This window comes from Podarcis gaigeae, assembly GCF_964106915.1.
Source record: "Podarcis gaigeae genome assembly, chromosome: 5".
Taxonomy (NCBI): Eukaryota; Metazoa; Chordata; class Lepidosauria; order Squamata; family Lacertidae; genus Podarcis; species Podarcis gaigeae.
This window is the reverse complement of record NC_139681.1, coordinates 3,694,593-3,721,388: the sequence shown is the minus strand read 5'-3', so window position 1 is coordinate 3,721,388 and position 26,796 is coordinate 3,694,593. Positions and strand designations below refer to the sequence as shown.

At 44.1% G+C, this 26,796-nt stretch overlaps 1 protein-coding gene across 5 annotated transcripts in view; it reads left to right on the top strand.

Annotated features, from left to right (window-relative positions):
• Positions 1-26,796, top strand: part of PRR5 (proline rich 5) — a 72,842-nt gene that overhangs the window by 20,831 nt on the left and 25,215 nt on the right. For 2 of the 5 annotated variants that reach the window (XM_083738870.1, XM_083738871.1), the window contains exons 2-3: positions 371-488; positions 13,150-13,263. In XM_083738870.1, coding sequence (XP_083594996.1) covers positions 13,160-13,263 — 104 coding nt within the window. In that variant the 5' untranslated portion in view covers positions 371-488; positions 13,150-13,159. Of the gene's footprint in view, positions 1-370; positions 489-12,722; positions 12,945-13,022; positions 13,264-26,796 lie in introns of those variants that run through there. The other 3 variants (XM_083738868.1, XM_083738869.1, XM_083738872.1) reach the window with 2 other exon arrangements.

Below are 26,796 nucleotides of genomic sequence, written 5' to 3'. Positions count from 1 at the left end.
GGGGGGGTATTGTTTATCATTTAACTTTATGGTTGCTTTTCAGTTGTGCTTGTAAGTTGCCTAGAAATGCTTTGTATTTGGCAGCATATAAGTAATAAAATAATAATAATAGTATCTTACAGAGTGAAAGAGGACAGATCATTGTCCCAAGGAGCTTGCAATCTAAAATTCATTACAAGAGAAACAATAGCGGAAGGGAGCTTAGTAGAGGCAGGGGTAAACAGGCAAGCGATATACAGTTGTTTTGGCTGCAGGTATGGGCTGAGTTACAGATCAGGGTTCAGAAACAAAGTAGTTGGGCAAAGGCTCAAAGGTATGTCATTAGCTAGTGAATTTTCTGCAGTGTAACATGTTAAATCTTCTCTTGCAGAGCTATGTTGCTTCATGCAACTTCTTTAGACTCCCCGAAATCTCCAGTTGTGACATGGATATAGTGAACTACTACATTTTTTGATCAATTCAGTCCCTTGCTCTGAACTCTTCAGCAGGTAAGTTGTTTCTTAAAGTTCTGATGCAATTTATTCAGGTGTGATGCTCCTGAGAGGAGCTTTGTATTTGTGCAGGGACAGCCCAACTCCGTAAGCAGCAGAATTCTGTCTTGGGGACTCCAGGAAAATGATAATCTTCTCGGGGACACCATTTTCCACCTGCCCCAAAACCTTTGGACATGATGGCCTGTAGCGTGCAAGCAGCTGCCCTGATTGCAGCCCTTCTTGCAAGCACATACAGTGGTGCCTCGGGTTAAGTACTTAATTTGTTCCAGAGGTCCGTTCTTAACCTGACACTGTTCTTAACCTGAAGCACCACTTTAGCTAATGGGGCCTCCCGCTGCTGCTGCACAATTTCTGTTCTCATCCTGAAGCAAAGTTCTTAACCCAAGGTACTATTTCTGTGTTAGCGGAGTCTGTAACCTGAAGCGTATGTAACCTGAAGCGTATGTAACCCGAGGTACCACTGTAAATGGAATGAATTGATCTGTTTTTTTCTTTCTGCCTTTGTATTCTACCCAATAACAACATGTCATCCGGGTGGCTTACAGGAAATGACAAATTCATTCCCCATAAAATAAAAGCAATAGTCCTAAAATCTTAAGAGCAGCATAAGGCCAGCGGCAGAGTGACAGTCTCTTGCCTTCAGAATTGGAAAAGGAGCTGCAGCCAGAAGAAAATAGAATGGCAAAATGCATTGTTGCCTCCAGCAGCAGAATATCAAGAGCTGGCCTGCATGGTTGAAAGGAAGGTCCAGGATGTAGCTGGACTTTCAAAAATGCCTCAGCTCCTACTTTTGAGCTAGCAGGACAAACCTGCACAACTCGTGACTCACCATGCTGAGCAGATACAGCAAATGCCTGCTAGTAAATCTGTTTTGGCTCTTTTCCTGGGGCTGCATATGTGGGGCCGGAATGTGTGTGTTGGCAGGGCATGGTATATGTCACTGGGGGGCTGTATCCGTCTTGATGGGTCACGAGTTGGGCGGACCAGCATTAGGTAATAGCAGAATGTTTGTTTGTCCCTCAGTCTCTGCCTCAGACCTGACCTCTGTGCCTGTGGGTATAGGGCAGTATGCAAATTACAACAGCAACACTGATGTAAACATTTACTACTGTTGTGAATGGAGGTATGCCAAAAAAAAGAGAAGAAGAATAAAATGTCAGATAATTTTCTTTTTTGCCCTGCCGCATTCTACAGATTCTCTAAAAATTCTGCACCGGGTGGCTTTTTCTTTCTTTCTTTTTGCTGGCTACCCCACTACACTACGCCAACATGATTTGGGGTGTTGTGGGTCATGCAGCTTGGCTGGATGCTGACACGGTGGTTTCTGCTTCTGCTTCTGCTGCTAAACAGTCTCACTGCCCCCAAAAACTGTTGAAAAATTTATTCTCCACCCCTCTCGCCCACAAATTCCCTGAGAATATTAATCAAAGTAACACCCTCAATTTCACTGCCGAAATAGTAGGATAGATAATTTGGGGAGACAATTTTCTCTCACCTCTAGCATGAATGCCTTGGCCAGTGGAGCACAGCTAATTTTTTATTTTATTTTTTTAAAGCAGAATAGAGGCTGCTTTGGATAACAAATGCAGTACTTTACACTTTAAGAAAAGATTCTTTTTGTTGCCCAAGCGACTTTGGTTCCTGAAACCAGCTCCATATTTCTCATAGTTTTCATGAGCAGTGCAAACCTAACAGGGCTTAGTTGTTGTTTTCAAAGGTTTCTTGGTGTTTGTCTGCTTCATGATGTAACTTCCCAAAACATGTGTATGTGTGCATGTCTTTGCCTTGAGCAGAGTGTGACACAGAATTATGTGTAGTGACCCTAGACTCTATTTTCTGTTCCACTTCTAAACTGTGGCAGTCTACAACCTATTCTCAAAGGGTGGAATTCATTGTCACACTATTACAATTGTTCCATAAGTGCATGCGTTTTAGCTTGCCAGGTGAAACTCTTCAAGGCTGGGGAAACCCAGCCAGATTGGCGGGGTATAAATAATAAAATTATAATTATAATGGAGTTTCACTTGCCATTACTGATATTTTAATGAAGAAATCCCTGTAAGTTTCCAACGGTTGCCTAGCTGGAAAACTTCTAAGCTAAAATGGCATTCTCACAGTAAGAGATAAATGGCCTTGACTTACTAAGTCAGTTCCAAGGTTGCACTGACACAGTACACCCATTATTATGCCACTTTAACAGCCATGGCTTCCCTCAAATAACTCTGGGAACTGTAGTTGGTTGTGGCTGCTGAAAGTTATTAGGAGAGCCCTCAATTCCCCGAGTTCCATAGGAAGAGAGATTGATTGTAGCTCTGTGAGGTGCCTGATAGTGTTCTGGATGTTTGGTGTGGGTGCAGCCTAAATCCCGAGGGGCTCTGTGCTCAGAGAAAGCCCTCCCCTCCTCTTGCAGGGTATGGACAGTGGGAGACGGGGCTTTCAAGGGACACAAGGGGCAGAGTGTTTCACCCTGTGCTCTGGATAATACTGAAATGGTTGTCCTCCAAAAAATACATGCATACAGTTTCCCTTCTTAGATGCACAGAAGTGAGAACCCCAGCTCTTGGTCTCTTTTGTGCGTTTTAAAAAGAAGGGCACCAATTTACACACGCGTTCTTTCCACAACTGATGTGGCATATGCGCGTCAATGCTGTTTTGTTTCTCCCCCTCCACCCCATACTTTGCTGCAACACAGCGCAGAAAGATAGAGTTGCCTGGTTACCTAGGCGATGTGAGACTTCTTCTCTCTCTTCCTGCACTGCTCTGCAGGCTGCGGGGCTTCCTTTTTGCCATCTGCAGAGGGGGTGGGGAGTTACTGGGATTGCTTGCCAGCCTATCAGACCCCCCCCCCCCTTTCTGGCTTCCACAACAGGAAGCATTGCTTTTGTTAATGTTTCACTAGGCTCAGGAGCAAGAGAAATGGGAGACCTTTGGAGTGTGCTCTGGGAAGCAGAGGAGTTGCAAACACTCTTGCTGCCTTTCAGCCAGACATTTGGCAGCCTGGGGAGGGGGAGAAGTGAGGGTGTTGTGGGAGAAGCCTGTGCACTGGGATGGGGGCAGGGAGCCATGAGGGAGGGGAGAAGAGACTTAAGGTGGAAGGCCAGACTGGATGTCCTGTCCTGACATTGTTGTTAGCATCTGTCCGTCTCAGGAAACAATGGGGTGTGCCTCCAGGGATGAAGTTGAATCACTGTGTTTGCAGCACCAAAGTCACCTCCGGGGGCACAAGCCTGGGCAGCGTGTCTGGAGGTCCTGGGATGCCCAGACAACAAAACACCCCCCCCCCACATACACACTTGGCCTTGCTGACATGGTTCAAAGGAAAGCAGAGCAAGGCCTTTGGCACCAGTTTGGTGGCAGGAGTTGCTTGGATTTGTGTCGGGTTTACTCCTTAGCCTTTTCTTCTCCCAAAGATGTCCCACAAGGCAGCGGGTATGGATTTCCTCTCGGAGTTTACTCCTGAAGCCTTTCTCTCATGAATGAGTATGGCCACAAGGTAGCAGAGGTTTAGGATGAGTTTTCCTTCTCCTAGATGGGCCACCTCCCCAGGTGGATGAGCCCCATCTGCCCCTCACTTCCCTCTAGAACACATCCAGAAAGTGCCCTGTTTACCGTTCAACCAATATTTGTCTCATCCGCTCAATTTGCGGGTTTCTGCATTCTCAGTAGTGGGTTTTCTTTTCTAAACCGTAGCTTTTTTTCTGTGATACTGCTGCATCAAAATTGTGTTTATGGTTGCTTTTATTTTAAGCTTCTTTGAGGGTCATATGGCAGGTTAAGAGTCCTATAAATTTACATATAAAGTGGGTGGGTGTCCAAAATTCATACTGCTTAATATGGAAAAAAAAATATTGATAAAAGCTGTTACGGCAAAATCTGGGTGCGAGGCTGCTCTGCCACCCAGCTCATCGGACTAAGTCCGTGGGTCCCTGCGGAGGAAAATAAGCTCAGCCGTAGACAGGAGCAAACTGCAGAAGGTCCAAGTTTATTGCGCAACAGGTTCAAGGCGAGATTGAACAGCGAGAAAGGGGTGACATGAACTTTTGGAACTCCCTCCATGTCCCAGAATACAGTGCAAAATACATCCCAGTTACATCATGAATACATTAAGGAAAGGTTGGGTTACACAGATTACATCATGAATACATTAAGGAGAGGTTGGGTTACACCGGATTAACATAAGGAGGAGGGAGGGGGGAATATGCAGAGTTGGAGATATGCGCAGATAAGCACATCCTGAGTACTAGTGATGAGAAGACAATGGTAGTCTGCCACCTGGCATTGCCCAGAGGAAAGGTTTGGCAGAGTGATTTTGACAGGATTAGGGTCTTGACACCTTACTTAGGGATTATGGATATGGATTTTATAGATTTTAGTTCCCTTTGACATTGACAATTGGGAATAAATGGATATATTGTAGTGAAGAAGGTGAAGAAGACATGCCCCCCCCCTTCCGTAACAAAGCAGATATTTAAAATATTCAAAAGGTGATTAAAATCAACAGTAGCTAGCAAGAAATAAAACATGTAAACTCCATATGACTGTGTAGGCTTGCCTAAACAAAACTGTTTTAAACAGGCAGTGGAGGTTCCTGCCTGATGTCAATAAGCAGTGAGTTCCGAAGTGCAGATGCTGCTACATTAAAATATTGACTTCCTACAAGCATGGAATGAATATTATGTGGCACCTGTAAGTGTGCCAGTTTTTGCATTGCCCGGGCTTGGGCTAGATGACCAGTGGAGCCCAACTCTGTGATTCCATGTTTCTATTAAAGTGGTCAAGTGGTCATGTCTGAGGTAAGGCAATCCCTCAGGTAAACTGGTTGCTTTATATACGCCTTCGACTTGGCCTGTTATCAAATGGGCATCCAGTTCAGATCTCTTGAGTAGAGGTGTTATATGATGACAGGGTCTCATTCTGCCCTAGCGGGAGTCCTTGCACTGCCCTCTGCTGACACATCACATTAGTTGAATCTGGCCCAGAAGACTCACACACTCAGTATACTCTCAAGATACATTAAAATGTACTCTTCATTTTCTCGGTGCTGAGAGCCTATAACAATTCAAGTGTATATAATTTCTCATGTTGAAAGGTGTGGGTTTTTCAGTGGGTCTCAGTTGCTTCAAAGGCATCCTTCCAGTAGAGGGAGGCATTTTCCACAAGAAACCCTATACCTGATATCTCAAGATTATTAGCATAAGAACACAAGAGCTTGCTGTTCAGGCCCATGGCCCATCTAGTCCAGCACCCTTTGCTCACCGTGGCTGACCAGACCAGCAGGCAGGATCTGAGCACAAGAGCAGCACTCTTCAGAAGCATGGCTGCCTCACACTGTGGAGGCAGAGCGGAGCCATCACAGGTGGTAGCCAGCCATAGCCCTCTCCCCTAAGAACTGCTCTCATCTTCCTTTAAAGCCATAAGTGTACATGCAGTCCAGATTGCTCATACTTGAAAACAAAATAAGGAGACATTTTTCCTGGAAACAAATGGACAGGATGTGCCAAGAATGGCGTGTCCTTTTCAAGTGTGTGTAGGTGTTAGGGTTGCATTTCCTTCATGCGCTGAAGACCACAGAGCAGCTGAGGTCTTGCATAGGAGGTTGCTGAAAACGAGAGAACAGGAAGCTCAAAGGATAAAAATGTGACTTCAGGCGTGGCTGCTTTTTACCACCATCCCATATTCTGCAAACAAGCTTGCAAACGTTAAATGTAAATGTAATATTAGTGGTTGAGGTCCTGTTTGCTGGCACAATTGGGACCATGTCCTGACCCTCCAACCAGCAGAAAAGCGTGGAGAGGGAAGAGGCAGCTCTCGCCGATTCCCCTTTCCTCCTCTCTCCCTAAGGGAGGTAGAGAGGCAGATCCCCTCTCCGTAGACCCTGTATAACCACCACAAGGTATATCTTGGTTTTTCTGAACTTAGATCCTTGAAGACTCAGGCAGGAGCTGAACCAATAAAGAAAGATTTAGTTTACAGAATGAAGCTGATAAAACAAAGGATAGGAGATAATGTTTTTCAGGAAACAGTTAACTTATTAATAATTATACTTAATCTAGTGGATGATACAGGCTTCTAAACAAGGTAATAAATGCACAGCTTCTTTTAAATATGAGCTGCTTTAATTCAGTTTTTACTCCTCAGTTAGATGTTACAGGTTTCTAGACTAGATGGTAAATGCTCAGTTTATTTCCACTGCTTACACTTCAGTTCCTAAACTTAGTTGTTGTGTAGGTGTTACAGCTTAATACTTTGGTTCTTAAACAAGGAGGTGGTACTTTCTGTCCGTTTCTACTCCTGAGATGCCTCTGGCAGTCTAACAGACCCAGGGGATCCCCACGCACCCCTTTTGCCTGGTTTGGGAGTCTTCTCTTTCTGGAAGATCTCTCCCCTCCTGACTGGAAGGTGACCCAAGGAGACCGTCTCCTCACAGCTTCGCCTTCTCCTGGCTCCAACTCAGCCAAGACACTCAACACCGTCTTCCTATCTAAGCTCAGAGACTCCTTTCTCTAGCTGAAGATATTTTTCCCAGGGCGGATGTTACACACGCAGACCAGGACCAACCCTCTTTCTCTCCCTCCTGCTCTCTCTTAAACCGTCTCCCCATCAGAATCCTCTCTCTGAAACGGCTCCTTTTATTCTCCCTCCCAAAGTTCTGGCTCCATCCCCTTCTGGCAGGCCATTTTCGTGGCCTATCTTTATCTTGCCGCGTGGGTACTTGTGTGTGTGGTTTTTAAAATCAAGGCAGTTAAGAGGAAGAATCTTGAGTTGTGAAATAGGGCTGTGGGAAAGTGTGGTTCTGCACAACCCACAGTTCTGATTTCCCAGGCAATGGCAGGCCCCGCACCATATATAAGCATAGGAGACAGTTCTGTGGTTCTCCGGCTGATACTTCAAGGTCACCCTGTTCAGAGAGCCAATTAACATTCTGCAAGGTAGGCAAGCTAAGGAACAATTTACACAGCACAGAACTGGTGAGCAGGGAATTTCAACTGTTTCATTATCAGTTGTTACTAGATGAACTTTCCCTGATCTTATACATCAGTTTAAAAGTATCTGCACATTGGACAGAGTTTCTGAAGTGTTAAATCATCTTCTTCCTTATCACCATCCCTTCTAATAGCAAACTTGGTGGTCCTGTACCTGTCATCAAGGCAGTGAAACGGGACCAGACTAGGCAGGGATTTCTGCATACTTGGCAGAAAAACGATAAAGAAAAAAACCGAAAGCTCAATGAGAGCCAAGCATGCACATTTCCCTCCCTGTGAGGTGGAATTTTGAAGGCACCCAGGGGCAGGAGAAAGATGCAGGAGGATGACTGCTTAGGGCGCGAGGTATGCAGAAACACCAAACGTTGACAAACCAAAGTGGGGCACCCCCCCCCTCAAAGAACCCAGGAAGAACTGAGCATGCTCAGCTGCCTCCAGGAGCCTTGGGGTGTTGCATCAGTTGGAGAAGAAAAACAGAAAATGAGGGGAAGGTGTGGATTCACCTCCTTAAGCCCCTCACTGCTTATTGATGTCATGGAAGGGCACTGGGGGTCACGTGAGCACCCCCACCCCCACCTCCATGTCTTTAGAGCCCAGGAAGTGTGTCCTCCTCAAGCACACCTCAAGTTGAATGGAATGTCTCTTGTTCTTCTTTCTGTCCAGAAGGACCCAGTTAGGCTGATGACCTGCAGCTGTTTCTCCATAACATCTGGAATGGAAGTAGCCTAGCGCCATCCCTGAATGCAATGGCAGACAAGGATGAATCCAGGACTACCCCCAAGATATGTCACTGCTCCTTTAGAGGGAGTATAGTTCTGTGCAGAACAGGCATAGGAACCATCTACCCACAGCACCCGTTATCTTTCGAAGACCCAGATTCATTTTATTCGTGTTCCTCTAAGCATGCAGGCGATAGGGATGGGCTAGCATGACTTAATTCTTCCAGAGTGAAGTACCAACAGCAAATTAGTTTCAGAGAGGCTTCAGTGATGCTGAGATTGCTTGGTATGGTACACCGTGCCAAAGAGTTCCTTTCTCAGGTTGAATCAGAAAACGTTTCTCCCAGATCTGTCTCTCACTCTGCAGACCTTGCAAATCACCAACAGTCATATTCAATAGCATCTGGCACAATTCTGAGATAATTTTTCTAAATTAACTAACCAGGTGGTCCCAAAAGCAGCCCCTTCAGCTCTCCTTTCTATATTTTCACTTGCCCCAACCTCGTCCATAAAGAACTTGGTGTTGTAAATATGGGGGTGGGGGTAGGCTGTTTGCCTGGATCCCTTCCCCATTCCTGGATCCAGCAGGGATTCAATTGCTGAATTAGCCAGGCAAGGACTATAAGGGCCTTCAAAGTGTGGGTCATTAAGGTAACAAAGGAAGTGGCTCTGTACCAGAGAATAACTGTCCGCTAGTTAGAAAAACAAAAGCAGGGTTGTGTGTGAAGCTAGAAGCAGGCTGGGCAGGACTGCAGGCTGTAGGCTGGGCAGCTGGGAAACAGAGTCATGCCTGATTCTTGCTGGGATTCAAGGCTGTGGCTGTGGGAGAATCAAGACCCTCTTGGGGTATTATGTGAGCCCCTCAATTGTAGACTCAGGTGGTCTAGATGAGTAAATAAGCTAGATGGTAAAGGTAAAGGGACCCCTGACCATTAGGTCCAGTCGTGGCTGACTCTGGGGTTGTGGCGCTCATCTTGCTTTATTGGCCGAGGGAGCCGGTGTACAGCTTCCGGGTCATGTGGCCAGCATGACTAAGCTGCTTCTGGCGAACCAGAGCAGCGCACCGAAATGCCGTTTACCTTCCCGCCGGAGCGGTACCTACCGGTATTTATCTACTTGCACTTTGACGTTCTTTTGAACTGCTAGGTGGGCAGGAGCAGGGACTGAGCAACGGGAGCTCACCCTGTCGCGGGGAGACAATCGGCAAGTCCTAGGCTCTGTGGTTTAACCCACAGTGCCACCCGCGTCCCAAGCTAGATGGTATATATGAATAAATAAACCATATATCATTAACTCACATAACCCATACAGTGGTACCTCAGGTGACATATGCTTCAGGTTACAGACTCCGCTAACCCAGAAATAGTACCTCGGGTTAAGAACTTTGCTTCAGGATGAGAACAAATTGTGCCGCAGCAGCAGCAGCAGGAGGCCCCGTTAGCTAAAGTGGTGCTTCAGGTTAAGAACAATTTCAGGTTAAGAACGGACCTCAGGAATGAATTAAATACTTAACCCGAGGTACCACTGTTTATCATACAGCAAACTCAATCCAAGGAAAGCAAACTCAGGGGAAGTGCCTGGAGCCCCTGGGAACTTTCAGGACTCTGAGATCTCAAGACACGGTCCCTCATCTAATTTGAAACTTAGCAGAGCCTGCTTAGCTTTGCAAATGTGCTAGCAGTTTTGTTGCTGCACCACTAGGGGTTGTAGGCAGATTAGCGAAAGGTAGAGGCTGGGAAATGTCCTCTGACTTTTTTTTAGTTGCAAGTTGGTTTAAGCATGTTTTGTGTCTTGCTCTCATGGAAATATTAGCACATGATATGTGGAAAGCAAGGAGCCAGGCTATATTTGACATGATGTGGTTTCCGTTTCTAACTTTCATAAATACTTCTTGAGAGTTCATCACCTCTCAACTACCCACGCTGGGTTTTGGAGGGCTGTATTATCGCTAACCTGATTTCAATGGATACCACTTCTTTCCAGTCAAATACTGGAATAGTGATGCATGAGAGACCAGTCACTGCTTGCTTTGTTACTGTTCTTTATTGTACTGCAGTTTGCAAAATTGTTCTTTGTTTTTGTTTGTTTTTTACTGAAGTGTCTTATTGTTAGGGGACGCAGGTGGCGCTGTGGGTTAAAGCCTCAGCGCCTAGGACTTGCCGATCGAAAGGTCGGCGGTTCGAATCCCTGCGGCGGGGTGCGCTCCCGCTGCTCGGTCCCAGCGCCTGCCAACCTAGCAGTTCGAAAGCACCTCCGGGTGCACGTAGATAAATAGGGACCGCTTACCAGCGGGAAGGTAAACGGCGTTTCCGTGTGCGGCTCTGGCTCGCCAGAGCAGCGATGTCACGCTGGCCACGTGACCCGGAAGTGTCTCCGGACAGCGCTGGCCCCTGGCCTCTTGAGTGAGATGGGCGCACAACCCCAGAGTCTGTCAAGACTGGCCCGTACGGGCAGGGGTACCTTTACCTTTACCTTTTACCTTTTATTGTTAGTCTCCAGGGGTATTTATGCCCATTGGTCACATTTGCATGTCATTTGTTCTCTCTCAGCCATATATGATCACAGACAGATACGATCTGGCGTTGTGACTTTGATTAGTGTATTTAATAAAATCCATCCAAACAGCAGAAAATACATCCTTTGTCTATTTGCCAACCATAGCTAAAATGGGAAGCCCCATCTATAGTAGATCTTTTCCTCCTAAACGTATTGCACTTTCTCAAGAGTTTCTGGGAACACCATCACCGTTGTACGTTATATGTAATGTTCCTTAATGGGCAAGGCCACGACAGATCTCCCCCTTTCATGGAATCCTAGAATTTCATAGAATCATGTAGTCAGAAGGGATCCCCCAAGGGTCATCGAGTCCACCCCCTGCAGTGCAGGAATCTCAATCCATTTTTGTGAATCTCACAAAACACGTAATGGCGTGGGGTTTGGGGAGCACATTCTTTGGCTTGGCAGGTAGTGCTCAATGTGCCCACTCAAAATCATATTTAGTGAAGTCCACCTTGGGGTGGAGAGTTTTGAACATGAAACTTAGAATCCCTGTACGTTTCCTTCCTTCTCCCCTCCTGCATCTTCCAAAGACACGGGTCAGCCCCCCCTAACAACCCCACTTATTATGGGCTCTCCTTTGGGGGCTCCTTCGTTCAGTTGTTTGCATTTGTTTCTAGATTATAAATTATGGTTTTGTTTTTGTTTGAAATAAATCCCAGTAGCTTCTTTACTTGTTATGGGGTGTTTGTTCATAGTGATTAATATCATTATTATAAGCATTTGACACTGAATAGTAAATTGAGTAGAAAGAAACAACCCCCAACTGCAGATTAGACAACTGGAGTTTACCACAAAAGCACATGGTTGACATATGATGTGTTTGTTAAACTGTAACATGCAAATCAGGGCTGAGAGGCAGGTGCAGATGTTTTTGGCACTTACCTACCAAAATAAACTGTTCTTGCAAGAGATCTGTTCAACGTGAGTGGTTTGGGAGCAGAGGGGCCCCTAATACTGTGCATTTATTTTGTGATTTGGGGTTAGGGGAGTATTGTGACCAGATAACTGCCTATAGGTTCTCTTCAGTGTACCTAGATAGTTGTAGAATATTTTTACAAGAGAATGGAAAATCTCAGGATGCCAGGATACTTAAATTCCCACTTTGGGTGGATACGTGGCCTGCCTTAGAGCAGGGCTAGGCAACCTAAGGCCCGGGGGCCAGATCCGGCCCAATCACTTTCTCAATCCGGCCCGCGGACGGCCCGGGAATCAGCGTGTTTTTACAGGAGTAGAATTTGTCATTTTATTTAAAATGCACCTCTGGGTTATTTGTGGGGCATAGGAATTTGTTCATTCCACCCCCCCCCCCAAAAAAAAAAAAAATAGTCCGGCCCCCCACAAGGTCTGAGGGACAGTGGACCAGCCCACGACTGAAAAAGATTGCTGACCCCTGCCTTAGAGTAAGAGCGGAGGCTCTTGTTAGGCTATTTCAACTGCAAACGGCTTTGCTCTGTCATATATGCTGCTGATCTCCTCCCATTTTTTAAAATTTCAAGCTGAGTCATCTCTGTCTTTTTCTTCAGGTTGTGGTGTTTTAGAGACCAAATATGCCCCCCTCCCATTGTAAAACTTTGCTTTTGAAGCTGTTACGAGGTGGAATCGCCCCCAGCAACCAGCGCTGCAGGACATCTTTGAAATGCTTTTTCAAAAGCACCCACATCTCCTTAAAGCGACCTCCTGTTTTGCCCAGGAGGCTTATCTTGTGCTTTCAGTTTAAGCAACCTCTTAGACAAGTAGATTTGTTATTTGCCCTGGTGAAAGACACACACACACACACACACACACAGAGAGAGAGAGAGAGAGAGAGAGAGAGAGAGAGAGAGAGTGTTTGTGTGTTGTAATGTGGCAAAGAATTGGTGGTTACGAAACTTCCCTATGCAATCTCCTCCATACGTCACCCTTAGTGGGTTGCTTCCCCCTCCCTTATTGGCTCCGGTTACAAGAGAAAGGGGGGGGGCCTCTTGAGAATTCAGTGAAGCTTTTACTATGGCAGGTGGAACATGCATGCGGAATGAGATTCTCAGGTTTTTTTACAATGGGGATGAGAAAAGTTTTGCACAACCTTCCGGTTTAAAGGGCCCCTTAATATGTAAAGAACAGCAATGAGGAGTTCAGCTTTAAAAAAAAAAAAAAAAGCCTGGAGAAATTATTAACCACAATTTATGACGTCAGAGTTGATCTGATTAAAGGTTTGTTTTCTTGCTGGCAGAGGTGTGTTCTGTAGAGACTGGTTCTCTCTTCTCTGTTTTTTGTTTTGTTTTTTTAAGTTTCATTTTTGAACAGCAAACGGAGAAGCTGCTGCTCCAGCTGCGTGTGTGTGTGTTGTAAAAAGGATGGTGTTTCTCTAGCTGCCACGCACAAAACAACACATTTGACCATGAGGACTCTTCGCAGGTTGAAGTTCATGAGTTCGCCCAGCCTCAGTGATCTGGGCAAGAGAGAGCCGGCCGCCTTGGATGAGCGGGGGACCCAGCAGCGACGGGTCTGCTCCAACGCCACCTGGAACAGGTACGGTCTTGCATATCCCCCAGGCAGGCAGGCAGGCACCAGGAATTTCTTCCACAAGAGCCAACGCAGCCAGCACGGCAAACAATCACTTCTGGCTCAGATTTTAAAGCGCGTGTGCTGTGCACACACACAGCAGCAAGGCACAACACAGTTTGAATTCTTGGTCTGATTTTCATATGAGAGGAAACTTCCAGGTTTTTCATGCTTCTAGCCCTTCTGTTAGTGCTGACAAACACAGTTTTCTCTCATTTCATTCTCACTGGCAATGACTGTGAAGATCTAGGGAAACTATGTCTCCTGGTTGCTTTGCTTGTTGAGAAAGTAGGTGTAGTTTCTCCTTTCCCAGGGGAGGGTGGTTTGTTATGGAACAGGAAAAGCTGCATGTGTCTTGATGATTGGGGGGGGGGGGGGAGAGAAACACTTGAAGTGGGTTGTTAAATATATTTGTAGCTAGAAATAAATCACGGGGAGAGAGATTTGCTGAAGGAATCTCTGCCATTAAAAAAAAAAATACAAATAAAAAATGCCAGAGTTCCCTATATTATCACTAAGGTTTAACCATTATTGATGTTGGCGTTTGAAGAAGAAAAAAGAGAGAAGCAGACCAAGTTATGACTATAATCTAAATCTGGGCCTTACTAAATGTTATATGCACGTGTGTGAAATGAAACCTCAAAAGACTTTAAAAAATATTTTTGACTAGAAACACTATGGTGGGGGTGGCATTCAGTTGAAAGCAGAGAAGTGGTGGTCTGGGAAAGGAAGGAGGAACTCTAAATTGTCCCCCCCCCCTTGAAAATGCCTTCTCTTTTTTAGCCACTCTCCTGGGCGCTGAATGCAGGGGCGAAGGGCCTCCAGTGGTTGGTTGGGCAGGCTTGTGTGGAATAATGCAGTCCCTTGGGAACCCAAATCCCAGGATGTTTAGGATTTTGAAGGCCAAAAACAGCACCTTTAATTGAGCCAGGAGGAGGAGGAGCAGGAGCATGAATTTACTCATCCTCTTTATGCAACTCTCTCAAGGCCATGTGCAATAAAAATCAGCAGATTATTTAAATAAAAAAAAAGACAGCAATGGCAGAGACCCATTCATCCAGGTGGCAAACCACATCATGGAAAAAAAATGTATTAAACCGTTTCTAGAAAGTGCAAGTAGTGGTCACCTGTCAAATCTCAACAGGAATGCTGTTCCACAGAACAGGTAGCCATGCCGAAAGCCCTGCTTTGAGTTGCCATGGAGTGGGCTTCTGAACTTTTGGAACTTGTAGGAGCAGCTCTTCTGCAGACCACAGTGACCTGCTGGATAAATAATGGATAACACAGTCTCTAAATTAGCCTGAGCTGTATTGGGCCTTATATGTTAGTACCAGCACCTTTATCTTAGTCTGGTAGCAGAGAAGACAATTAGTGGCTGCTCACTCCGATGGCTCTACTCGGCTTCCATGGTCAGGAAACCTTAAGAGGGGAGAGTGCTGTTGCACTCAGGTCCTGCTTGGCTAGACAGGCCACATGCTCTTATTCTTAAATTGCCAACCAGTGGAACTCCCAGAAGCAAGATGTTATATGCAGGTTCCCACAAGCAACCTGGCCACTTCAGCTACAGTCTCTTCACCAACCTGAAGGGCAGCCCCACATAGAGCACATGGCAGTGGTCCAACTGTGGCACTACCAATGCATGGACAACGGTGGCCAAGCTGTCCCAATCCAGGAACAGTTGGTAAAAGGCACTCCTAGCCATCACAGACACCTGTGCATCCAGGGATGGGTGGATCCAGGAGTGCCCTCAGATTACACACCTGCTCCTTCAGGGAGAGTGTGACCCCATCCAAGGCAAGCAGCTTACCAAATTTTCAGAGCCAGGAAACATCCGCAAAGCCTCCATCTTGCCAGGATTCACACACGTTTTTCTTCATGCCCACTGCTGCATCCAGTCATCTTCTCAGGCATCCCCAATTCAGATGTTTCAGAGAAACAGTGTTGGGTATCATTGGTGTACTGATGCCACCTCATGCCAGATCTCGTAGTGACCACTCCTAGCAGCTTCATGTAGTGTTCAGTAGCATTGGGGACGGCATAGCACCTTGTAGTATCCCATAGCTCAAGACCCAGGGGACTGAGAAAAACTCAGCCAGTGCCGTAACCATCCCTGGAGATAAGACAGGAAGCTCTGTATAATAGTGCCACCCAAATCCCATCTTCCATAGACAACCTAGAAGGATATCATAATCGATGGTATCAAAAGCCAATGGCAGATTTATTAAGAGTCACGGGGTCACATCTACGCTATCCCGTCACTCCCCTTTAAGCCTGCAGCTGTGTCACCATGACCTTTTCAAGTACTTTGCCCAAAGGGGGGGGGATTTGTGGCAGGGCAGTAGTTGTTAATACGCCTAGTCTTTAAGAGGGGGTGGTCCCCATAAGGAATAGGCTGAATACTACTTTCCTAGATTGATAATATTAGCAGCCAATCTGTTTTGGGATTGAACTTCAGATTCTTAGCTCTCATCTAGCCTGTTACTAACTCTAGGCATCTGCACAGAGTATCCATGATTACATCTGGACCACATGTAAGAGAGAGAGAGAGAGATGGGTGTTATCTCCATAATGAAATCTACCTCCAGCTCCTCTGATGACTTCTTTCAGTGGTTTCATATAATTGATAGGTAGCCTGGGGGGCAGTGCAGAAGTCCGTGGAGCACTGTAGCATAGCTGCCCCGGTGCCAAACTGCAGCCGCCCAGCCCAACATTCTGCAAATGATCATCAGGTAGGAATAAGTATAAAGCAGTGTATCCAAACCAGACAGGCATTTTTGAAAAATATTATGGCTGATTATATGCTGATGTGAGGTGTCAGGGAATGGACACATGCCTTCTGTCACTCTCCTATTACTGTTTGACCAGTGGCTGACCAAAGCCACTTCAGTTCCCAGTCTGCCTAGAAGAAGGCAGATAAAAATGGCTCCAGAAAATGAGCGGATACCTGGAGCCTCACATCTACACACTTTGAACCAAGAAAAAGAGATTTGCAACTCAGTGATCACTGGTGAAATCACCAGGGTCCAGGAAGGTCTTCTTTAGAAGAATCTGCCCACCTGTTTCTAGCCACTGTTAATACTTTTTTAAGAGTTTGCCACCATCTAAGTCCTACTCATCAACCCAACCATTTCATAGTATTATTAGATCTGAGAATAAGAAGTGATTGTGTTGGTTGTCTGGGTCATCTCTGATTTCTGGAGGTCAACCAGGGCATCAGTTTGTGCACCAGCCAAATCAACCAGACACCCTTGCAGAGCTGTCTGGTCCTTCAGCCTTGCAGAGGTTAGCAAGAACCAGTGGCTCAAATCAATATACTCGCTCTGCTTTCCTTTACTCTGAGCTTCTCATTGGTGGGCCACTTTAAGGATGAGATGGAGCATAACAGGTCAGGGGTAGGCATAGACAACTAAAGGGGGCAAGAAAATAGCATTACTGATAGCGGACTTGATTTGGCCCTGGAGCTACTGCTTGCTGTTCCCTAGTCTGTGAATCCACCTTGACAAACTCCTTAATCACACACAAACACCATGATAATGCCTTGACCTCCGTGGCCAGCCTTTCCTTATTTGGACTTGGGGTCTATTTTTTCTCTTGCCTTGTAGGTAAGCTGCTCTAATGCCCCCTGGCATATGTCACTACTTAGCTGTTTTGATTAGCCACCTGAAGTGACACTGACTTGTGAGATGCAAGACCTTTGCTCACTTAATTTGCATCCAGGCGAATATTGGGCATATATGTGCCCAGGTGCTAGGATAGCCTGTTGTTGCAGCAAAAAAGAGCATGCTGTTTGTTACAGAAAAAAATGGCTTAAATTAATAAAATGTGTGTGCATATGAGTTTTGAGGAAGGGGAGAAACATACTTTGTTTTTACGCAGTGCACACCCAGGCCACAGCAAGCCCCGTCTTAGAAGAGACATTCTGTCTTGTACAGCAGAGAAGAGGCAATGCCACTCCTTAAAGTGCCTCTCAAAATTTGTGTACATCTGCTATAAAAAGTCATTTTGTTAAAAAAAAAAAAAAAGCCAGATTGTCGCCTGATTAAACCAGGGGACTTTTTAAAATGTTTAACTCAATATTGCAGACCTAATAAATATATTTATTATATTGACTAGATTATCTGTACATAAAATCCAGTTCAAAACTTGAGAGAGAGACTTTTCCTAACAAGCAGTAGAGTGGTTTCCTAGGAAATGTCCCAGTTTGTCAACTATTCATTTCACCATCTCTATGCAGAAGCCATAAGACAGTCTCTCTGGACAAACCGAGTTTCCAATTGAAAGCAAACTTTGATTTTAAAATAAATTAAACAGTTGTCCAGTAGCACCTTAGAGACCAACTAAATTTGTTCTGGGTATAAGCTTTCATGTGCATGCATACTTCTTCAGATACCAACTTCAGATACTAACTTTTGATTTTAAAAGTTACTTGACAGAAAATACAAACACAATAAAAGCTACAGATAGGTAGCCGTGTTGGTCTGCCATAGTCAAAACAAAAAAAATTCCTTCCAGTAGCACCTTAAAGACCAACTAAGTTAGTTCTTGGTATGAGCTTTCGTGTGCATGCACACTTCTTCAGATACCTTCAGATACGTATCTGAAGAAGTGTGCATGCACACAAAAGCTCATACCAAGAACTAACTTAGTTGGTCTTTAAGGTGCTACTGGAAGGAATTTTTTTGTTTTGACAATAAAAGCTTTTCAGCAAGAAGACCTCAATATGTCTGTCTTTCTTTTTTTTTATAATATTTTTATTGAGTTTAAGAAATACAGAAAAAAGAATAAAGGATAGATATAAGAAAGTATAAAAAGAGAATAACAAATTTCCATGTTCTTTTTTCATCAAATCTAAAGGACTTCCCCGCAACCTCCAAACCCTGCATTCTCTGTACTATAAAACATCAGCAATTTGTTAACTTATTTCAAAACTTATTGTATCTTGCATTTTATCGTGTTCCCTAATTTCAAATATACTATAACTCAATTTTTGTACGTTTTATATTTAAACACAATAAAGTTGTTTCATTATTTTACCTCTAAATTCTTGTGTCTTAATTTCCATTTCATTAACTTACATTTGCTGAAGCTAAAATTTCCTAAAAGGTGCATTTTTTTTTTAACATTCATACAGCTTATAGTATTTTTTCAAATAGTCCTTAAACTTTATCCAGTCCTCCTCGATTGTTTCTTCTCCCAAGTCTCGGATTCTGCCAGTCATTTCGGCCAATTCCATGTAGTCCATCAACTGCGATTGCCATTCCTCCAGTGTGGGTAGATCTTGTGTCTTCCAATGCCTTGCAATCAAGATCCTGGCTGCCGTGGTAGCATACATAAAAAAGATTCTATCTTTCTTAAGTACTCTCTGGTCTACAATGCCCAAAAGAAAGGCCTCCGGTTTCTTAGGTAAGGTAAATCTAAGTACCTTTTTTAGTTCATTATGGATCATCTCCCAAAAGGCCTTCACTTTCGGGCAAGTCCACCAGAGGTGAAAAAATGTCCCTTCCGCCTCTCTGCATTTCCAACATTTATTGTCAGACAGGTGGTATATCTTAGCTAGTTTGACTGGGGTCATGTACCACCGGTATACCATTTTCATAATGTTTTCCTTCAAGGCACTACATGCCGTAAATTTCATTCCGGTGTTCCATAACCTTTCCCAGTCTGCAAACATAATGTTGTGCCCCACATCCTGCGCCCATTTTATCATGGCGGATTTGACTGTCTCATCCTGTGTATTCCACTTAAGCAGCAAGTTATACATTCTCGAAAGTAGTTTATTTTTTGGCTCTAACAATTCTGTCTCTAGTTTCGATTTTTCCACCTGGAATCCAACCTTTTTATCTATTTTAAAGACCTCCTGGATTTGGGCATAGTGCAACCAATCTCGCACCTTGGTTTTCAGTTTTTCCAAGCTCAGCAACCTCCAATTGTCTCCAATTTTCTCAATTATTTCCCAATATTTAGGCCAGTGGGCCTCCATGTTAAGTCTCTTACGTGCCTTGGCCTCCACCGGTGAGAGCCACCTCGGAGTCTTACTCTCCAATAAGTCTTTATATTTTGTCCAGACCATCAAAATTGCTCTTCTGACAATATGGTTTTTGAACAATTTGTGCACTTTAACCTTGTCATACCACAGATATGCATGCCACCCAAACGCATTATCAAACCCTTCCAGATCTAGGATATCAGTGTTCTCCAGCAAAATCCAATCTTTCAACCAGCAGAAGGCTACAGCTTCGTAATATAACCTCAAGTCTGGCAGGGCAAATCCCCCTCTTTCTTTCACATCAGTTAATATCTTAAACTTTATTCGGGGCTTTTTGCCCTGCCAAACAAACTTAGAGATATCCTTCTGCCACTTTCCAAAACATTCCACCTTGTCCACGATCTGTAGGGCCTGAAACAAGAATAACATTTTCGGCAATACATTCATCTTTACAGCAGCTATTCGGCCTAACAAGGAAAGTTTTAATCTTGACCATATTTCCAAATCTCTTTTAATTTCTGACCAACATTTCTCATAGTTGTCTTTAAACAAATTCAAATTTTTGGAGGTCAAGTGCACCCCTAGGTATTTTACTTTTTTAACCACATTTAGTTCTGTTTCTTTAGAGAACTCATCTGTTTCTGTAACTGTCAAATTTTTTTGCTAAAACTTTAGTTTTTTGCTTATTTAACTTAAATCCCGCCACCCGACCAAAGTCAGAAATTAATTCTAACACTCTTTTAGTGCTAGAGACTGGTTCCTGTAATGTTAATACCAGGTCATCTGCAAATGCTTTCAATTTATATTGTTTCACTCCGACCTCAATTCCCTGAACCAACCGGTCCTTTCTAATCATGTTTAGCAACACCTCCAGAACTGAAATAAACAATAGGGGGGATAGGGGGCACCCCTGGCGTGTCCCTTTTTCAATTTTAAACTCCTCTGTCACCACATTGTTTACAATCAATTTCGCTTTTTGTTCTGAATAGATTGCTTCTATACCATTTTCAAACCCCCACCCCACTCCCATCCCTTCCAAATTTTTCTTCATAAACATCCAAGAAATATTATCAAAGGCCTTCTCTGCATCAATAAAAATTAAGACCGCTCTAGTGTTAAGATTTGTTTGTAGAAGCTCCAAAATATCAATAATGTTTCTTGTATTGTCAAACAAATGCCTACCAGGGAGAAAGCCAGCCTGGTCCTTATGGATCACTTCATTTAATACTTTTTTAAATCTATTTGCCAGGATATCCGCAAAAATTTTGTAATCCACATTTAGGAGTGAGATGGGGCGGTAGTTCTTAAGCTGAGTCTTTTCAGTTTCTAGTTTAGGTATCAATGTGATGAAAGCTTCTTTCCACGTTTCCGGTGCCTTCCTCCCCTCCATGATCTGGTTACAAACCTCCATCAAGGGTTGTATCAAATAATCCTTTAAAACCTTGTAGTATTTGGAGGTTAGTCCATCAGGGCCTGGAGATTTGCCCAATTGGAGATTCTGAATGGCACTTTCAATTTCTTGCTGTGTGATGTTACAATTCAGGATTGATCTCATTTCCTGGGATATTTTTTGTAATCCATTAATTTTAAGAAATTGATCCACCTCGGAAGCTTTTTGCGGCCCTTGTGAATAAAGTTCTTTGAAATATCTCTGGAAACACTTTCTAATTTCTTCAGGTTTCTGAACCATTCTCCCTTCAATCTCTAGATTTGTAACTGTATTAAGTTTTTGTCTCTTTTTCAACTGCCATGCTAGCAGTTTCCCACACTTATTCGCCGATTCAAAGGATCTTTGTTTCATTTGTTTAATTTTCCATTCCACCTCTTGATTTATCAAATTCGAGTATTGCGCCTGGAAAAATTTCACTTCTCTTAGCACATCCTTTGACTTAGGCCTAGATCTTAATTTTTTCTCTCCTTCTCTTATTTTCTCCAATATCTTCTCTTTCTTTTCATTCCAGAGTCTTTTCTTAATCGTGTTTTGTTGTATTAGAAACCCTCTCATGACTGCTTTACTTGCGTCCCAGATTATTCTTTTTTCCACAGTGGTATTCAAGTTTATCTCAAAATAGTCCTTTAAGGTTTTTTGGGCCTTCTTCACAATCTCCTGGTCTCTTAATATGGTGTCATTCATTTTCCATCTAAAGGATCCGGTTGTATTTAGTCTCAATTCCACTTTCAAAGCGTTATGGTCGGAGCAAGTTTTTGGGCAGATTTCCACTTTTCTAGTCTTAGGTACCAGTCCTCTAGTTGTCCTTATTTGGTCGATTCGTGTCCATGTCAGATGAGCTTCAGAAAAGAAAGTTCCTTCTTTCCCTAGAGGGTTCTTAACCCTCCATATGTCAATTAAGTCCATATTGTCAGTCATTTCAAAAAAAGTTTTAGGTAGTCTGCCATCCTTCGATATGTTGACACTTTGTGACTTATCCATGTTTACAGACACAACCCCATTCATATCACCCAACATAATGATGTTATTGTAGTCCAAGTAATCCAGCATAGTCTCATGCAGCTTCCTAAAAAATTCCGATTTTCCCTCATTTGGAGCGTATATTCCTAATATCAAAAATTTTTCTCCTTGTGTCTGTATTTCAATCGCCAAAATTCGGCCATGTTCATCTTTAAATAAGAATTTCGGTGACAGGCTCTCCTTTGCATATATCACCACTCCTCTTTTCTTAACTTTATCCGAAGAAATAAATTCTTGGCCTAGTCTTTTATTAATTAGCACTTTTCTGTGGAGCCTTGTCACATGTGTTTCTTGTAGGCAAATAACGTCCAATTGTTCCTTTTTCAAGATGTGAAAAACTTTTTTTCTTTTCTCCGGGGAGTTTCCGCCATTTATGTTCCAGCTAAGAAGCTGCAGAGACATCCTGGTTCAGTTGGCGGGTCCTACAATGGGGTATCTAAGTTTCCCTCCGATCCCGGAGGTGGTAATGTTGGTCCAGATCCAGGCGGTGTAGGCTTTGGAGATGGTCCCGGTGGTGGTGGAGGCCAAGAAGCTGCAGCTCCTTTTTGCAGGTCCTCCTCGTGGTCGTATAGGAACTTCTGCTGGTCTTCAGGTGATTTAATTTTTATTTTCCTTCCTTTGTAAGTAAATGATAGTCCTTGTGGAAACTCCCACCTATAGGGAATTCCATTGTGTCTCAACAATTTAGTCAAGTCTATATAGGCAGTCCTAAGTTCCAAGAGATATTTGGGTATATCTCTGTAAATTTCAGCCTTTTTGCCTTCTATCTCCAAAGATTTCTTGAAATGTAGGCCTAATATCTTATCCCTCTCTTCTCTTGATCTCAGAATAACTAAGCAGTCTCTGGACTTGTCTTTCTTTACAGATTTTCCCAGTCTAAAGGCTGTCACAATTTTAAAGTCCTTTTCTTCCTCAATTCCCCAGAATTTGGAGAACAAAAGTGTAAGAAATCCCTCTAGGTTGTCTTTCTCCAGTTCCGGGATAGCCCTTATCCTGAGATTATTTTCTTTACTTTTCAATTCAACCAATGACAGGTAGGCTTGTTGTTCCCCTACCTGTCTTTTCAGAGGCCTTAAAGGTAAAGGTAAAGGTACCCCTGCCCGTACGGGCCAGTCTTGCCAGACTCTGGGGTTGTGCGCCCATCTCACTTAAGAGGCCAGGGGCCAGCGCTGTCTGGAGACACTTCCGGGTCACGTGGCCAGCGTGACATCGCTGCTCTGGCGAGCCAGAGCCGCACACGGAAACGCCGTTTACCTTCCCGCTGGTAAGCGGTCCCTATTTATCTACTTGCACCCGGAGGTGCTTTCGAACTGCTAGGTTGGCAGGCGCTGGGACCGAGCAGCGGGAGCGCACCCCGCCGCAGGGATTCGAACCGCCGACCTTTCGATCGGCAAGTCCTAGGCGCTGAGGCTTTACCCCACAGCGCCACCTGCGTCCCTTCAGAGGCCTTACTTCCCCTTTAATCTCATCAACCTTTATATTCGCCTGTTCTGCTTTTTGATTGGCTTCCACAGCTAATTTGTAGTTTTCTGCCGTAGCTCCTTGCAGTTTCTCAATTGCCTGGGTATGCTGCGAAACCTGTTCAGTTAATTTGCCAATAGAGGATGTGGCTTGGTCAATTTTTGATGTTTGATTATCCACTTTTTGATTTAAAACTGCCAGTTGTTCCAAAATTTGTTTCAAAACTGTTTCAGATCCTCCAGTTGCCATATCTTCTGCAGCAGGCTGTACAAATTCCACCTCCTGTGCTGTCAGCACAGTTGGGACGGATGATCTGCGATGATGAGTTAAAGTTGTTTGCATGAGTTGCCCAGATTTTTTCTCTTTTTCTTTATCTTTGGCTTTAGCTGCTCTTGTTCTCCCTGAGCCGCTCATTCCACACCTGCCTCTGTTCAAGGTCAAATGATCTTTTGTCCCATGAGAAAGACAAGTCCAAAGTATAAACAATTAAACCACAAAGAATTTCAATAAAGTTCAATTCCCAGGCCACTATACTTCCACAGTCCTCTAGGGGGAGTATTTCAAAGTTTCAAAGAAGGAAGGAACTATTTTCCGCCATTGAAGTTCCTATATTCCCCATGTTAAATTTTTGTAGTTCCAAAACACAAAAGGGAGGTTTCCAAAGCTTCCAGTCTCTTAGAATCCAGCCACAAGGTGCAAGAGAGGTCCCAGCAACAATGTTAAACATTAATGTCTCAGTCTATGCAACAGTTTAAATCTCTGCTACAATGTCGTCAATTTGACAGCAGTTTGACAGTTCTCTTCTATACACTGGCAGCCCGATGACGGGTTTACCCCTTTTAACTCCGTTTAGCTCAAAAATAGGGGGACAGTTCCAGAGGGCAAAAGTCCATAAATTTCACAATTCTTTCCCTTTTATCCTCGAAATGCAAAGTCTATCAATGCACTCTTTCTTCCACTTTTACAATCCCTTTTAAACACTTCAGCTCGCTTCAGAGCCCTTGCTTTGATCTAATTAGCAGAGTCGGGAGGCGGACTTCCTGTTACTCGCCTCCCGTTTTCAGCCGAATTTCTCCAATTTAGATTAAGAATTTAAACCCCTTACTCACGGGTATGTTGCTCCAATTCCGATATTTTCAAGAAGAAAGGTCAGCGCTCATCATCAGCAGCAGCGCGGCTTTGCTTCCACGAAAAGAGCGATGAACTCACAGCGCCGCTCCCCCTTTCACGTTCCGGAGCCTCTTACGAGGCTCCTTCTCCGCTTCTGGGGGGGGCTCAAGGCGCCCGCCGAGTCCCACGGCCGCAGGCTCGCTCTGCCTGCGGTTTTTCTTGATGGGTCTCCGCTTTGCCGCAGCGGACGACCCTTTTTCGCGGAGCCCCTCTTCACAGCGCGAAGAGGACCGCCATTGCTGTTTCGCGCCGCCTCTGTCTGTCTTTCAGGCAGTCTTCTCAGAAAGTTACAGGCCTTTAAAGTGCATTATAGTCCATGGCATCAACTTTTTTTCTTTTACTTGTCCTATCACCCTGTAGCCATTGGGTGGTCAGTTGTAAAATCACACAGGGCTCCTGCACCTGTATTGTTAAATGGAAGAGCAAATTTCAACAGCTTTTGCTGTCTTCTGATCAACTTCCATCATCTTTTGAATCCAGCCACCCTCTGGGGAGAAAAGAACATAAGGATAAAGTGGAGAGGAGCTGCAACTGCTTCAGTCAGACAGACTTTTATTGTTTATGGCCAATGGCCATTTCATTATAAATTGCAATACATCAACAAGATGATCCAGTTAAAATATATCGATTTTCAGAACTGCAAATGAAAAGTTCTCCAAATCATTTAGAATTAAAAGAAAAATCCTGTTGACCGTCAATGCTGTTCTGCAAGTGCTTCATCTCTCCCCTTCTTTTCAGTAATCTTTAAAAAAAGTTGGACTCTTGGCTGCAATTAAGGATGTGAGCTTGTGACTGAAAATTCCTGGTCCGTAGGCAGAGCCAAGGACAAGCTTTGGCAGATCAAGGACCGGAATGTGAATTTTTGGCAGACCTGATTCAGAAATTGGGGGGTTTTGATGCAAAGACCACTTGGAGGTTTGTTTGGTTTTTTTACAATGAAGTGGCATATAAATTTTATAAAATAAATGCATTAAATGCAGTGATGAAGACCCTTCCACCCAGCACTGATCCGGCTCACCAGGCCTGAGTTTCCAACTCAGAGCCCCCGCCTGACATCTTCCTTCACACTCTTGAGTTCTCCCAAGCTTTCTTTTGCAGCTGTGGCTTGACTTCACACCAGTTCTAGTTGTGACAAGATTGACACCAGGTGATTGGCAGCTGCTTTGGCACCTGTCTCTTCCCCAGGCCTGCCTAAGATTCACAATTGGTCTCCGCTTTTGGAATTCCTAGCATGCTTTCATTCTCTGCAGGGATTTCCCTTTGATTCCAAAGCTAATGTGAAACTGTCAGATCAAAGCAAGCCTTCTGCCTAGTTTCTGCTGTGCAAATTTATACTTTATAATTTCATGGCCTCTTCAGCTTTCCCATGAATCCTCAAAACAGCTTACATTGCCTGCTTCACAGCCTACACAAGCAAACCAACCTAACAGCAAACATAAGCATAAATTACATTACCTACCAGTTTCATTTAATCACTCAAAATTTGCATAGGATTAAAATAACTTTGATTCTTTACTATCTTTGTGCAGTCTTTAGCTGCTCGTTGAAGTGGGGCAGGACTGGAATAAGCTCTAGAGTGCAGAAAACAGAACAGATAATAATAGCAAAAATGAATTCCTGGCTTTCGGATCTTTGGCCTAATTTCTAAGACCAAAAAGATAGGATATTTGTTTGTTTTCCTTTTTTGTGCCCCTTAGAAAACAGTGGCTGCTTGTAGGATTAACTGGTAGTGTTGGAGGTTGGGGGGAAGGAAGAGACAATGATGTAGAAAGAAGGGGAATATAAACCTGAATAAAGACAAGCGTCTTAAAATGGTGAAATTGATCAGCAGTGCAAGTAAGTAGACATTTTACACATCATGTAGGCCAAAATCCGCCCTCGCTGCTGAACTGCATGTGAAGAACAGGATCTGAGGGAAGTAGCTGCCACAGGTACCTGGTCTAACCACTCAACCTCCTTGCCACTGAGTCTCTTCAGTGATGCATCAAACCTTCACCCAGTTCCCCAAGTTCTCTATGAAAGAGTCCTGGATTTCCCTGTCACAAAAAACACGTTGTGTTTCCCTGTTCTGTTGTGAGTTGACTGGGACAAGGGCTTGTTGTTGGACATTAGGAGAGCAGGATTATGGCTGGAACCTCTAACCTCTTCCCCCAGTCCCGAAAAACCAGTTTCCAACCTTTCCGCAAAACAATTGACAGCAACGTACCAAGTACGACCATGATACTTAGAGAGCATTTGTTTATATATGATATCCTGCATTTCATGGATTCTGAAGAAGTGTATGAAATAGTCTTGTAAAATCAGACCTTTGCTTAAAAGGTCTGCAAAGCCAGTTTTAAATGGATATTCCTTAACTGGGTACCTCAGTTTAAAAAGCTGTGCTATCATGGGAACCAAACTCCAGGTCCTTATA